The following is a 16,368-nucleotide window of genomic DNA, read 5'->3' as shown; positions in this document are numbered from 1 at the left end:
ATTATCCAAGGAGTACAACTTCAGTCATTTGTGTTTACAATGTCTATGTATGTATAATATATACAATCTGTAACTGATTATCTAGTATGGCATAGCTATTTCAACTATTTCTAGAGAAGTGTATTTGGAGAAAATGTTAACATAAGAAGCAGTCTGTTTTAGAAGATTTTGATACTATAATAAAATCTCTACAAATAACATTTAGTAACACTTTAGGCTTTGATATTAGGTTGAAATTATGGTTTTACTCCATGTTTGCAGTGGCAACAGCAGTGAAGAAATGCAGTGAGTGGTGAAGGCGTGAGGTGATGAGAGAGTAGGGAGGCTCCTTAAAGTAGTTTAAAGTTACTGAAAGTTGGTATGGAGTTCCAACACATGGGTTGGATCAGAAGCAAAAACATGAGTGTGTAATAGCTAACCTCCATCATTTTGTTATACAGAATACACTGTAAGCAAGATTCATATTACCATTATAAGTTAATCAATCTGGGTTCTTTATTAGACATATAGTAACATTTCCCTAAGTGATGATGTAAGAGTTTCACTAAGAAACTAGGTCACATGGGAATAAGCAGAATTCTCTGCTATACAGTAGATAGTTGAAATATATTGAATATATAAGTGGATGTAACTAGACTATCACTCTTGGCCTGGATCTGATGTAGGATGCATGAGCACAATTCCTAAAGTGAAGAGTAGATCATTAACTGTCTTCATTTCCCCACATAATACTTAGCTACATGTCATTAACATAACATAATAAAAATATGAGTATATGAAATATCCAGGAAAATTCATAGAGACAGACAGTATATTAGAAGCTACCAGGGACTGGGGAGAGGAGAGAATGGGAAGTTATTGCTTAATGGGTACAGAGTTTCTATTTGGGGGTGACAAAAAGTTTGGAGATGGTGGTGATGGTTGCACAGAAATGTGAATATAATTAATACTATTTAGTTGTATATTTTAAAATGGCAGATTTTAAGTCATATATATTATGACAGTAAATAAAAGTTTTGACCACCTGTGGTTTATAAATTGCTTAAAACTAATTAAAAGAAATTATAGCTAATTTAGAATTGTATTTCCTTCACATGAAAGGTTTCACTAATTCTGTACTTCTGATCACAAATGTGATATAAATAAATATCCAAAGTTGTTTCTTTTTGGAAGAGAAATTTGGAAAACTTGAAATATGACTGAAGAATGACAGAAAAAAAATCAAAACCAACTTCTTACTTTGATTGGTTCGGGCTGCATCACAGGTGCAGGCATAGCAATGGCACTTGGAGCATAAACCTGGTGATATGTTGCTTGAACTCCATGATCAGAATAAGGCTATTACAAAAACAAGGAAAAATGTTGTTTTTCATTTATTAATTAAAAATATTTATTCAGCATTATAACATACTAGGCATTTTGCTACACAATGGAGAAATGCAGATGAGAAGCACATTCCCTGTCTTTAATTAACTTAAAGACTGATATGGGACAGACTAGTCAAAATTACCCTAAGACCTATGAGACACACAGGAAAGCATGGGAGAAAAGAACAGAATTAGTTGATGTAACTTAAAGTTGGGGAGGTGGTCAGGGAAAGCTTTCTAGTGGAGTTGATGCTTGAATTTGAAGAATTCGGGAAAGAAAGTGGAACCAACATGTGAAAAAGCACAGAGGCAACTAAGAACACACCTCATTTGGGAGATCTGTGAGTTTGTTTGGTACAGCTGGAAGGAAGATTATACACTAAACGACAGCTGAAAGATGAGGCAGTGGAGTAACAGGCAGGGAATAGATCATGTAAAAGTAGATTTATGGCTTGTCCAACAGATCATGGTACCGTTCACTGAGATACGGAATACAAGAAACACAAGGTTGATGTTTATGTAATTGTGAGTGGGTTGGAGTTAGGTTTGTAACATGTAAAAGTTGAGGTATCTGCAGGACTTCTAGTAGAGGTATACTGTTGATAGAAAGCTAGATGGCTCTATAGAACAGCACTAATAGAAATATTATGTGAACTACATATTAATTAAAATGAAGACAGTCAAAAGGTACAAACTTCTAGTTATGAGTAAGTAAGTACTAGGGATGTAATGCACAACACGATAAATAGAATTAACGCTGCTGTATGTTATATAGGAATGTTAAGAGAGTAAACCCTAAGAGTTCTTGTCATGCACAAATTTTTTTCCTAATTCTGTACTTTTGTATCTGTGAGATGATGGATGCTCACCCAAACTTACTGTGATAATCATCTCATGATGTATGTGAGTCAAATCATTATGCTGTAAACCTTAAACTTATACAGTGCTATATGTCAATTATATCTCAATAATACTGAAAGAAAAGAAAAATTTCCAGTAGCAATGTTAGAAAAGTAAAAAGAAACAAATAAAATAAATTTTTGGTAATACATTTATTTTAAACTGATATAGTCAAAATATATCAAAGTGTAATCAACATAAAATTAGTGATAAGTAAAAGTTTTACATTCCTTTTTCATACTATGTCATCAAAACTTGGTGTGTATTTTGCACTTACAACACTATTGAGACCAGCCACAGTTCAAGTGCTAAACAGCCACATGTGGTAGTGGCTATCGTTGTACTGGGCAGTGCAGGTCTAAAATTCAGGAGTGAGGCTCGGGCTAGAGACATGGGTATGGATGATAACCTCAGAATGAGTATGTAGGGTGAAAGAATGGAGAATCAAATATGAAATCATGGGGAGCAAAAGATCAGCTAACAAAGAAACATAAGGGGAGGAAAAAGAATTGCCAGAAGAAAGCAGTATCATGGGAACCAAAGGTAGGAAGAGTTTCAAGGAGTATGTCCAATGTCTCTGAGAGGTCAAGTAAGATTAAAAAGCAAGTATTTGGCAATTAGGGAGTCACTGATGACCTTTATCCAAGCAGCAGAAAGGTAATAAAGCAGACTTCAGCAGGCGAGGGGCGTATGGGTAGTGAGGCAGTAGAAACACTGAGTGTAGACTACTTTTTCAATCTTGGCTTTGAAAGGTATAAGAGAATTAGGGCATCAGTGGGGGTGTGTTACAGGATAATAATTTTTGTTCTACCAGGAGCTAGACACTATATCAAGAACTTCTGTATACAACTCTAATCTTTTCATCAATCCTGCAAAATAGATTTTTCTGATGTCTTTATTTTACAAATGTGGACATTATGAAGCCAACACTGTGAAGAGTTAAGTAATCATCCAAAGTGGCATACTAGTAAGTGGTGAAGCTATGAACCAATGGAGAGAAAATTAAATAAATGAGAAAAGAAGGATAATAGTGGAATGAGGTCTCTGAGGAAGAGGGAAGCGATAGTATCCAGAGCAAAGAGGCAGAAATAACCTTGGACAAGAAAGGTTACTTAAAAAAATACAAGATGCTAAGGATGAGTTATGATTCAGGTAAATTTGTATTTTGGGGGCTGGAAGCTGAGGTGGTTTCCACAAAGTGTTCCCTACCTACTCTGCAAGGTAGAAGGTGAAAGCTATATTCTAAGAGTGAAGGGGTAAATTAGCCACTGATACAAGTGAAAAATGATGCTAATTTATTTTTATATTTTAGGAAATCTAACTATAAAACTTGTAAGAATAAGCCCTATGTTTTTTAAATTTAGGGAAAAAACACTTAAAATATAAACTACTCCACCCTATTCATTAATTTATATATTAGACTTATATCTTCTACCAGAAATAATAATAAATTAAAAATATGCTTATATTATTTTGTATGGAAGTATCATAAAAATTAACAGTACAGTTATAACCTAACATAAACAATATTTCCAGAAAAATCTTATTAGATTCCACTAAATAGTGAACTATAACCTGGTAAGTTATCTGATGTAAGAAATTAAGAATGCAGTTTAGTGTCAAAATAGATTACGGCTAAAAATCTAATGTAAAAGCATTCTTACCTCACTGCTCCCCCAGCCCCCCAAAACCAGAAAACAACAAAAAGAACAAAAGACAGATTTTTTAAATGCCACCATCAAGTAAACAAGGAAGTGCCCATGATCCCCAAACTACAAACAATGCAGAATGTCTGTCAAATGCTATGCAACTTGGACCAATATAAAGGAGGATTCTGAAGCCTGAGGAAGGTTATGATTTCCCTGAAGGTCAATGTTCTGAAAGGTCTATTCAAAGATTCTTTATAGTCTCAAGTGAAGGGGTGTGTCAGGCCAAGGCATAAGCAGGAAAGATCACCACATAGATCTAATTTTACTTAATAGCAGAGGAGGCAGAACTGAAGGAGAAATCATGCTTTCAGTATTTCTGTGATCTGCTACCTTGCATTATGGCTGAGGGACACGCCGAAGGTGAAGCAGGGTGAAAGTGGAAAGTGAAGTAGCAATTACTGTAACCCAGCACAGAAAACCTGAGACAAAGGAGACTTTGCTAGGAGACAAGTGATCTCCAGAATGCTAAAAACCGGCAGAAGAGCATCTCAGGCAGGAGACGTGGCAGACTTGGTGGTAGGGTATTTGAGACAACAGCATGCTCCTCCCACCCTGTATTTCAACAAATAGCTGGTCTCATTTAAGAATTAGTAAAGACAGGAAGGAAAAGGAAGCAACCTGAGACTTCTCATCCTCTCCAACTCCATCAAGGGAAAAGCAGGAAGGGGGAAAGAAAAGAAAATAGTAGAACAGTTCAGATAAGTATAATTCTTTTGATCTCGAAAGAAATTATAATAACACGATCTCTAAAAAGAGCTTCAAAAAGAGATTTTAAGTTAAAAGACATTTATAGGCAATGATGTAAGCAAAGTATCAGAGTTTGGGATTAAAAAAAGCTAAAAATAAAATAGAGATGGAAGCTTCATTAGTCATAATAAAAAGCAGACTAAACACAATGAAAAATATAGTCATAGTTATCTTGAAAAAGCATATAAGACAACATTAAAAAAAAACCATGGTAAATTATATCAGAGATGACAGATATGAAAGACAAAAAGATCTAACATGTGCATCACTGGTGTTCCTGAAGAAGAAGGAATAGAACTGGAATAAAAAAATTTTTTTCAAACTTCTAACAGGAAAAAAGAAACCGTGAAATAAAAACTAGTCTAAAAATCAAAAGGGCAAACTGTGTCCCAGGAAAAATGTTATAAAGACTAATAAATTCCAAGACATATACTGGTGAAGTGATTTCAAATTAAGACAGACTTTTCAGACATGCAGGAAGAAAATGCAAATTATGTATAAGGGGGAAAATCAGGCTGGCTTCAATCTTCCTTATAGCTATACTCAACACCAGAAAAGAGTAGACTAGAAGTTCTAAACGAAAATCATATTTTTATGGGTTGAATTCTCTCAAAACTTTTGTGTTGAAGTCCTAACCTCCAGTATGTTAAGAGTGTGACCTTATTTGGAGAGAGGGTCTTTACAGAGGTAAGCAAATTGACATATGGTCATTAGAGTAGAATCTAATCCAGCATGACTGGTATCCTTTTAAAATTGGGAAATTTGTAAACAGAAACAGGAAAGACAATATGAAGACACAAGGTGATGATGGTCATCTTCAAGCCAAGAAGAGAGGCTTGGAATAGCCCCCAGATGGAACCAATTCTGCCAACACCTTGATTTTGAGCTTCTAGCCTCCAGAACTGCGAGACAATAAATTTCAGTTTTTTAAGGCATCCAGTTTACTGTACTTTGTTCCGGCAGTCTTGGAAATCTTCAAAGAGTATGATGCAGCTATTTTATAGCTAATCTTAATTTCTTTCAGATTTATAGACAACAAACATGTGGACCAAACAAGCCTGTAAGAACTCAGAGAATACAGCACCTATAAACCTTCTTCAACAAAGAGTACTTGCATATTTAGTCAACCAAGTGATAAATGGAGGCTGAGATGAAGAATGGAGAAATTCTAGTAAAACTACTGATAGTAAACATGAAGATTCAAAATTGTGGAAATTATTGTTTCAGAACAAAATTACAACATTACAAACCTTAGCAATATAATAATAATAATAAGGCTAAAACAATACACTCAAATTGGGTGGTGGGCATTAAATTCCAAATCTTTCACAACACATTTAAAACATGCTATGTACAGTTTCTGGCATATAGATGATAAGGTTATTAGTAATGGTCTGGGAATATAATTTAAACACATGGAAAATAATATTTACAATTTGTAGTTATAAAATAAATTTGATTTACATTTTTAAAGGAAGAATTTTTTAAAAGATTTTTTTCTTCTTTGACTTAACTTTTATATGCTTTAAATTGACAGAATGTTAGTAACAATACATATTAGCAGGCAAACCAGAAGAAGCATTTGACATCTTACTCTTTCAAGGGGATTGAGTCAGAGATTAGCCTAATAGAGTGAATGACTGAATTAAGAAATGGTTCAGAACTAGTTAAGAAGGCTAAGATGAAGCATTCTTAGATATAAAAATGTGAGTAAATCAAAGAATATACAAGATGTTCAACCTTAATGAAGGTCTTGAACAAATATCTTTAGGAAAGAAATAAATGTTAAGATGAAGTAGTTATAGATAAATTACTTTGAGACTAACACATACCTCTGGAACTGAAGCTTCCATCAGAGACAGTGGAGGAGGAACACATCCACTGTCTTGTGCAATTTCCACTGGTTGATAAATAACCTCTGAAGGTTGCAGGTATAAGAACGGAGCAGAAGAGGCAGGAGACTAAAATGCAAAATCGTATTTCTAATTAAAATAGGATTAGTTATTTCAATTAAACCAAATGACTTACCCAACACATGAAAGAAATATTGGTTTCTTATTTTCCTAAAGTTGTTTTTCAGGCACAGCACTAAAGTATCTTAGCAACAAACTAGTAACTCTGTATTGTTATAAATTCCAATTATGTGGATGTTACTAAAAAACGTTAACACTTATAAGTACTAAAAGTTCTTAGTACTTCAGAACCTCATATATAAATCAGATAATAATTAAGATCACAATTAAAGGTTGTAATAATATAACCTATGGTATTTAAATTGGCATAAATGTCTATTCTCAGCTTTCTGACTTCCCATGGAAATGGGAAATGTCATTAAACAATCTTTTCAGTGGTATACTATTTGTTATCAAAAAAAGTTGGGAGATGGAATACTTATTTAGGAGCACAAATAAAACTGAAGTAAAATCTGAAGTAAAGCTAGAAAAATGCTATATTTTCTAATAATACTAATAGTAAAAAGTAAATTTTCATTTCAGTTTGTATAGCACTTATTTATAAAATGCTTTCACTTACAAAAATCATGTGAGGAAACTTTTAAAGGTATAGTATTACTACTTTCACTTTACAAATGAGGAGGCTGAGAAATAGTGATTAAATGAATTTCCAAAGGTTATCACAGTTAATAGAAGAAGTCTCAAATCTAGTCCTCCTGTCTTAAATATTCATGCAGTCTTCACAAAAACCATGAAAAAAGTTAATACTTACCTGAGGAACACCCCACTGCCACTGACCTGGTAGACACTGTGCAGGGGCCTAAAATGAAAAAAAAAAATCCATTCCAATTATAAACAAGGGTTAAAACTGGATATCTACATGCAAAAGTATGAAGTTGGACCCCTACATTTCAAATCATATTACAAAACATTAACTCAAAATGGGTCAAAGACCTAAATGTAAGAGCTAAAATTATAAAACTCTTAGAAGAAAACATAGGTGTAAATCTTTGTTTTTTTGAAATAGACAATTAAATATTATGATCTCAAAAGCACAAGTAACAAAGCAACAAAAGAAAAAAGATAAACTGGACTTCATCAAAATTAAAAATTTCCATGCTGCAAAAGATACCATCAAGGAAGTGAAAATAAACCCACAAGATGGGAGAAAATATTTACAAATTATATATCTGATAAGAAACTTGTATCTGGAATATATCAAGAACTTTTATAACTCAATAATAAAAGGCAAGTAACCCAATTTAAAAACTGGTAAACAACATGAATAGGACATTTTCCCGAAGACAATATACAAAAATGGCCAGTAAGCATATAAAAGACATTCAACACCATTAGCTTTGGGTTATGGAAATCAAAACTACAAATTATTATCACTTCACATTCACTAGGATATAATAAAAAAGGTAGATATTAAGTATTGGCAAGGATGTGGAGAAGTTAGAACTCTCATAAACTGCTGATGGGAGTGTAAAATGGTGCAGCCTTTTGGGAAAATACTGTAACACTTCCTTGAAAGGTTAAATATAGAGATGCCATATGACCCAGTGATTCCACTCCTAGGTATAAGACCTAAGAGAAATGAACACATGTCCACACAAAAATTTGTACATTATGTTCACAGCAGCATAATTTGTAAGAGCTAAAAAGTGGAAATAACCCAAATGTCCATCATCACATGAATAGATAAACAAAATGCGGTATATCTGTGTAATGCCCAAAACAGGAAAATCTATAGACAGAAGGTAGATTACTGGTTGTCTAGGACTGGGATTATGGGAAAGGGAAATGGCTGCTAGTGGGTAAGGTTTTTAAACTTTTTTGGTGGTACAGTTGCATAACTCTTGTGAATTTAGTAAAAAAATCACTCTATTGTACACTTTAAAAGGTGAATTGTATGGTATGTGAATTATATCTAAACAAAGCTGTTATTTAAAAAAAGGAGGGTCAAATTATTTAAGAGTATTTATTGTAAGATGACAATATAAAAGACTATTTCTTAAATTAGTTGTATTATTTCTTAATAATAATTTTTTAGCTTATTTTCCACATTTGATAAAGTCTTTTTTTATTATTGAAATAAAAAAACAGAAAAAAAGAAGATCCCATGAATTTACCATCTAAACTTTTAATTTAGTTCTGACCACATCATCTGCTAATGGATGATAATCACTGTACTATAATGATGACCAAGATAAGGTGAGCTCTCTGATCTGTGTACCATGTTCAAAAAGGCAGGATAATGTATAATGTCTTAAGAAAATATTTTAATAAAAAATCTGATTTAAAGATTTCTATCTAGGTTTGTAGATAAACAAAATCATTATCTACTTAAGAAGTGAGAAATAAGGAGATAAATACTGACTGAACCATGCATTACCTGATTTTACTAACAAAAATTGGTAAAGCTGTCAATCTTAGAATTTGTAAAAAGAAGGAGCAAGAGAAGATGCTTATCAAAATAGCAATTTTAGGGGCAGAATGATGATAAATAAATTTATAACTGGAAAGAAATGTGTGAAGTGAAATTATTTCTTTTATTGCAAAATATTAGTATGTTACAAACTGGTACCAAAATCATTCCTGAGTATATCTCGGTAACATACTTCCAATTTTATAATTTGTGTCAAGTGGAAAACCAGAGTCAAAGTATAAAATTAAATTGTATTAGAAACTTTTCAGAACACATTTAGGTCATGTATGTATATATGTAATCAATTAATGAAGGAGGAGCTGGACTCCACAAGGTGTAAGCAGAAAGCAACTTTATTCTGTCTCACCCTTGGCACTGTAACAGCACTGTGTCGAAACTGGTGGTTACCAGTGGTGAGAGGGATGGTCGGTGGTAGGGGAGGGATATGATAAGGGTAGGAGATTAAAAGCTGCAAACTACTATGTATAAAATAAATAAGCTATAAGAATATATTGTACAGCACAGGGGATATAGCCAGTATTTTATAATAACTATAAATGAAGTATAACCTATAAAAATTTTGAATCACTATGTGGTATACCTGTAGCTAATATATATAATATTGTAAATCAACTATACCTTAATAAAAAATGAATAAATAAACTTTTCAAAGAGTAAAACAGACAAACAAAGGAAAAACACAATTCTGTGTTGAGCTGTTCTTCCTTGCCCCTGGATAAAAATTCAGATAGATCACTTCTAGGGGTGGGGCAGATTCCAAGTACTAACACTCCGGTTAGGTACTTTACCAGATTTTTTGGTGATTTCCCTGTTGAGAACTTCTGACTGCAATTCTAGACCTTGATTCTAGAGGTTCACTTCACATAGATTTTTTTCTCTCCTAGGGTAAGCTTAAAGTTTTTTGGAAAGAGTCTCTTCTGTGAGGTTCATATCTTGCTTTGGGAAATATAAACCTTCATTTGCTGTTAGGCATTTAACACTTTCCCACTGTACCCTTCTCGTCTGACTTTGCCTCCATAGACCACTCCAGCTTCTTCAGATACTTTTTAGGTGAGGTCTGGTCCAAGTGGTACTATCTCACAAATTTCAGGGGACAAATATTAAACTCTCATTCTCTGAAGTCATCTTTACTTGATTGAGGAGAATGGGAAATGCAACTCTCTCGTTAAAGAAAGCCTCATTACCAACCTCTCTTATTAACTGCGTCCTCATACGTGCTCAAGGTAGTCAATAAGCTAAGGGTCCCAAAACTGGTTTCACAAGTTTTGGTTTGTTATGCTAAATGGCCTGGTACCTAATGTTCTGTATTTGGGGTCCCTGTCAAAATTTTGAGGCACCTTAGGAAAAGTCATGCTTCATACATACTTTAAATAAATGTCATTTACTTACTTTCATTTTTACTAAGTGAAGAAAACACTCTAGATAATTTTATATTTAGCATAGTAATAGAATTTAAAAATAACTGACCTCCCCAAAACCTAGTCTAATACTAAAAATAATTCCAGTACTGTACTGTAATTTCATGTGGGTCTATTTAAAAAGTTCAAAAAGAAAAAAAAAACCCAGAAATAAATTCTCTTCCACTGTTCCAAAGGTATGAGACAATGTGACTTTATTTGTGAATGCTATTGATGACAAGTTGGCAAAATTTTTCTGTAAAGGGCCAGAGGATAAATAGTTTAAGCTTTGCAGGCCACAGAATCTCTGTCGCAGCTTCTCAATTCTGCCACTGCAGCACAAAGGAGCCACAGACATCATGTAAACGAATATGGCTGTATTTCAATTATGCTTTATTTACAAAACACCAAAGTGGTCTGGCATTACCGTTCACTTATCCCCAATTTCCCACAAGAATTAATGAAATAAAGAGGATTGTTTAACTAAATATATTACACAATATATTACTTATTTTAATATACATTTATTAAGCATAATAACTAGAAATTGACATAAGGTTAACAGTAACATTAAAAAAAAATCAGCCTGTGGTCCAAAATCTTTATCTTCCTTTGGGAATTATTTCTAAAGTCTTTTTAGATTAAACGTTAGCCACAGGAGCAAAACTGACCTCATTACATTTGCTAAAAGGAAATAAACAGTCCATCTTCTTGTATGATATTGTTTAATTCCTTCATAAAAAAAGAAAAATACCACTGCTATCAAGGCTTAACTTTTTAATTACTAGAAAATTTGTATGAGAGGGAAGAAAATGAAAGTTACTCAAAAAGGACAAAGTATCAAAGAAGATTTTATAATTTAATGTTTACCTGGTAGTGATATGCAGGTTGCTGATAGACAGGCTGAGCTACCATCACAGGGGAACTAGATATAGAACGTGACTGTAAGAGGAAAAACAAAACAGAAAAATTATTTCAGGCAAAATTCTTTAAAATAGTTTATAATAAAATTTATCTCACACTGTGACCTAAACGCAGCCAACTTACGGTTTATGATGGAAATGTCATTTTTCTACCTCTTATTGATATTGTTACAATTCCATTTAGCTTTAATTTTATAAGTCTAAAATTATCACAGTATTTTTACTTCCACGTGGTTTCACTTCCACAGCAATGCTAAAACCACCACCAGAAAAGCTGCTTTTAGTCCAAAGATTATGAAAATACAGTTCTAAGAGAATATTTAGAAGAAAATGGCAGCTAGACTTAAGGTAACACTGCCTATTTCCACTGTAGAGACCAGCAGTAGAATAATGTTTACATAGCATTTAGAGCTGAATGAATAATCATTATCTGATTTTGCCACTGATTTCCCACTACTTATAAATAGTTAACATCCTATTTCCTTGTTATACATTTAATTAAAACAAATACTTTATTTACTGAAGCATTTGTTAAATTGTATTTATTAATCTGATATTTAAATGAGTTAATCATCCAATAAACTTAAAGGTGATTTATTATGTTTGAAGAAAGTACATCTAACAGTTGGTTATTCAGAGTAATAGAGTGAACCCCAAAATTGGTCATTTAAAACTAGATCATTAATAAAATAGTGAAGTTGTATTACAAAATAGGTAAAATAGGCTTTAATGATAGAAATTAAAATTCAATTTCTAACATGGAATATAATTTACATTGTTTTAACGTTTACCCCCTCAAACTAAAGAAAAGTATCATAGTTTTGCATAATTTTCAGACTATCATGTGCTAATAAAATTGTGCCACAGATTAACATTAGAAAATAATAATGTAATTTACTGTACTTAGAATAATGGAGGAAAAAATGATAATCTCAGCAGATACAGAAAAAGCATTGTGAAAATTCAATACCCTTTCATAATAAAACCTCTTAAGTAATCCAAATAAAAAGTAACTTCCTTAATTGATTTAGGGCAATAAGTCACAACCTGGTGGGATTTTACCCTCCTAGGGAACAGTTGGTAATATTTTGGTTTTCATAGATGTGGGGAGGCTAGGATACTGCTAAAAATCCTGCAATGTATTGGACAGTCTCCCACAACAAAGAATTAGTCATTTGGCCCAAAATGTCACTAGTGCTAAGGTGAAGAAATCTTGGTTAAGGTTAAGAGTATCTTCTAAAACCTACATATAAAGCATGAAAGCACAACACTGATAGTGAATCACTGAACTTGTTTCCTTTTTTAAGAACAAGGTTATGGCATTATCACATAAATACTGTAGCAGAGACATTGCCAGTGCAATAACTTGTGAAAAAAAAAGAGAGAAACAAAAGAGCAGAAAGAGAAGAATACTGAGTCATAAATGATTGCCTATAGGAGAGTTTGGCAGGGTTACTGATAAAATATCAACATTTATGAATCAAAAGCATACTACACACCAGTCACAACCTACTGGGAAGTGTGATTAAAAAAAATATGCCATTCATAAAAGCAACAAAAACTACAGAGTACCTAAGAGTAAATCAAACAAATGATGTGTCAAATTTTTTTATGGAGAAAGCAAATTTTACTGATGGATGGAAAGACCTAAATAATGTTTATGAATTGGAAAATTCAGTATTATGCTTAAATGTCCCACATTAATGTATATATTTAATGCAATTCTAATAAAAACAAAGGCTTTTCACAGAGCTGAACAAGCTAAATTATGACATTTATATTTATAAAAGCAAAGACTTCAGGATAGATGAGAGACTCCTAAAGAACAGAGTGAGATTATTGCTCTATCAGTTTCTAAGACTTATTATAAAGCAACAGGAATTATAGCAGAATTAGGAAGGGCGAACAAATATACCAATGGAACATAACAGGGAGCCCAGAAGGAAACTCCCACGCACAGAAATTAGGCATTTGACAGAAGATTCATTTCAAAACAGTGGAAGAAGATGAATTAGTCAATACATAAGCTTCAGATTTAAGATCTAGATGTGAACAACAGCAACACCATGGTATTTTTTTTTTTAAACAAGACACAAATCTGAAACCATGAAAGAAAAGATTAATACATCTCTCAACATTAAAATAAAAAACTTCTGTATGACAAAAAAATACTATAAACTTAATGGACAAGGCACAAACTAGAAGATATTTACAATGCACAAAATTCATATAATGAACTCAAGAAAAAGACAAACAATCCCAATAGAAAAAAATGGGCAAAAGATACGAAGAGGCAGCTCACAGGAAGAAACTTAAGTGGGCAATAAATAAAGGAAACTATGTTCAGTCTTACCACTGGCTCAGCAAATGAAAGGTAAAACAAGATACCATTTCATGATACTATTGGCAAATCTAGTAAATTAAAGGACTGGCAGATTATGGAGAAACTGAAGCTCTCATAAACAGTTAACTAACTTGTATACTGGTACACTTTAGAAAGGTATTTGGCAACATCTACTCAAAGATGTGTATACTCTAGAAATGTGAAATTCTGCTTCTACACATATATTGTAGCCCAGACCAAGGCAGGGGAACACAAAAATCTTCCAGTGCTACCTGGGCATGAACAGGTTTAAGAGTGCTAATTTTCAGGTATTTCATATGGCCTCCTTCCTGATTTGATCTGTGAATGTATCTGTGTAAAATGGATTCTTCTTTTCAAAATTCCCCTTTCACAATTACTCTTTCCCTTCATTATTAAAGGCACACTTATTCTGGATCTTGCTATAATGTGTTGTTCTGGAATGTAAACACTAACAGGGCATCAAACAAATAGACAATTCAAGAGAGCAATACCCTTCAGAAATAGGAGAGAGCAAAGAAAAGAGAGCTTATATAAGAAATATTAAGGGGGAGTTGGTACCTTATTTCATATCCAGGGAAGAAAATAAATTATGTGATGGTCACAGGAATACATATTAATTCATTTATTTGAACTTAAAAATAAAGCCATAATTTTCTAATAGAAACTAAATTTTATTTGATTGACTAATTTTATTTGGTTGACTGGTTTTGTTAACTGAGTTATAGAGCAGATTTTTCCATTTTTCTAAGGTATAATTGACACATGACATACTAGTTTCAGGAGTATAACATAATGATTATACATATATATATATATATATATATATATATATATATATATATATATACACATACAAAAAATGAAATGATAACCACAATGAGTCTAGTTAACATCCATCACTACACATAGGACATTTTCCTTAAATGAAATCTGTAGCTACAAAGTTTTATAAAAATATACCTAAAGCAAATCTATAATATTTAATATGTCCAAACTATTTTTAATTATGGTAAATTTCAGATATCAACTTAAAAATGAGTGACAGTATTCATAATTTTTCCAAAAAACTTTAGAGGATATATAAGCAGAAACTTTGAAGACCACTGTCCTAGATAAGCTCTCACGCAATATATACCAAATCTAGATGTTCAATGTGGTCTTGATTATAGAAAAAACTGAAAATGCCTATGAACAGGGGAATATATACTCATACAATGGAATATATAAAAAATTGAAGTAAGTGAACTAGATATACTAGGCTCAGCATGGTTTAATCTCAAAAATACAGTGCTGAATAGAAAAACTAGGTTATGTACATAGTATTTAAAAACCACCAAAAGGAACACTGTATATCTATTGTTTAAGGATATCTATCTACATTTGTAGTAAAAACATATACAATTTTTTTTTTAGGAAACAGGAAAGATACTCTGGTTACCTCTGAGGAGGAAAAGAGGGTAGGATAATGAGGGTAAAGAGGCTTTACTTGAATTTATCATATTTTACACCTGCCATTGAAAGAACTTAAGTAAACATGGCAAAATGTTAACATCTATTAAATCTGAGTGGTCGCTATATGGCTGTTATATTATTATTTGTATTTGTCTGTGGTTGAAATAGTTCAGAAATAAAAAATTTAACAGTAATAGATGGAAATCCTTCTAAAATGAAATAACTTACAGGCCAAGGTGGTGGAACAGAAGTTACTTCTGGAGTTTGAAAATAAGCAACACCATTATGGTAAGTGTAAGGATATCCAGTTGAAGTTGTTAGATACATTGTTCCAGCTGCTGGCATTATGCTAGAACCTAAAATGAAGATTAAATAGTAATAACTGAAATGTTCAGTTTAACATTTAAAAATATAATTTCTGAACACTGGAAAATGTTTCTCTTAATACATGTAATATAACTACAGTAAAAATGGAATGTTACAAGTTTTTAAAAAATTCCATATCTTAACACATCTTTGAAGTATATATTTTCAAACCTACTACCTTAGAGCTTTTATTAGCTTAAGGTGAGTAAAAGAAAAAGAAACAAGTTTAACAAGGAATGCTAAAAATTTACCAATTCAGATTTTAATACCGGTATAATGAAACATAACACTTAACTGAGATTATTATTAGCAAAGTCATTATTTTTACAAATATAAATTACATTTAATTTAAAGTTACATCAAGACTCCAGACACTGTAGTGAAGTTCCTAAGATCTTAGTAAGACCTTGACCTTTTATTTGTACAAGGTCAAAGATGATAGAGGCAGTGAAGTTGGACAAGTTCTACTTTCTTCAGGACACTTGTTCCACCCTACAGGTTCTTTGGATCTACTATCAGCAAGCATTCACTCATGCTATGACTAACTTTTATTCTCTAGTCTCCCTTTGCTATAACTGCTGCTGTTGCAAACATGACCACAGATCTTCATGTTGCTAATTTTGGGTCCTCATCTCTTTTCCCAGGTCATGTATACTCCTTTCCCCAAAATAAAAAAGAAATTTTTTATTAGGAGGAGACTAAAAATTTTATATGCCAAGCTAGAGTTAAGTACTTGAC

General features: G+C 32.5%; 1 protein-coding gene and 1 long non-coding RNA gene across 3 annotated transcripts in view; one reads left to right on the top strand and one right to left on the bottom strand.

Annotated features, from left to right (window-relative positions):
* LOC116153094 (uncharacterized) overlaps positions 1-6,135 on the top strand; it is a 36,938-nt gene extending 30,803 nt beyond the window's left edge. The window contains exon 6 of the long non-coding RNA XR_010380676.1: positions 5,748-6,135. This is a non-coding gene — a long non-coding RNA (uncharacterized LOC116153094). The remainder of the gene's footprint in view (positions 1-5,747) is intronic.
* BOLL (boule homolog, RNA binding protein) overlaps positions 1-16,368 on the bottom strand; it is a 40,932-nt gene that overhangs the window by 12,095 nt on the left and 12,469 nt on the right. For both annotated transcript variants that reach the window (XM_010979757.3, XM_031452064.2), the window contains exons 6-10: positions 15,493-15,620; positions 11,395-11,466; positions 7,448-7,495; positions 6,556-6,684; positions 1,240-1,338 (exon numbers count right to left, since the gene is read on the bottom strand). In XM_010979757.3, the coding sequence (XP_010978059.1) occupies positions 1,240-1,338; positions 6,556-6,684; positions 7,448-7,495; positions 11,395-11,466; positions 15,493-15,620 (476 nt within the window). The remainder of the gene's footprint in view (positions 1-1,239; positions 1,339-6,555; positions 6,685-7,447; positions 7,496-11,394; positions 11,467-15,492; positions 15,621-16,368) is intronic.

The sequence above is a fragment of the Camelus dromedarius genome, chromosome 4, assembly GCF_036321535.1.
Source record: "Camelus dromedarius isolate mCamDro1 chromosome 4, mCamDro1.pat, whole genome shotgun sequence".
Lineage (NCBI taxonomy): Eukaryota > Metazoa > Chordata > Mammalia > Artiodactyla > Camelidae > Camelus > Camelus dromedarius.
The sequence above is the reverse complement of the archived record's forward strand: the minus strand, read 5'-3'. Positions and strand labels throughout refer to the sequence as shown.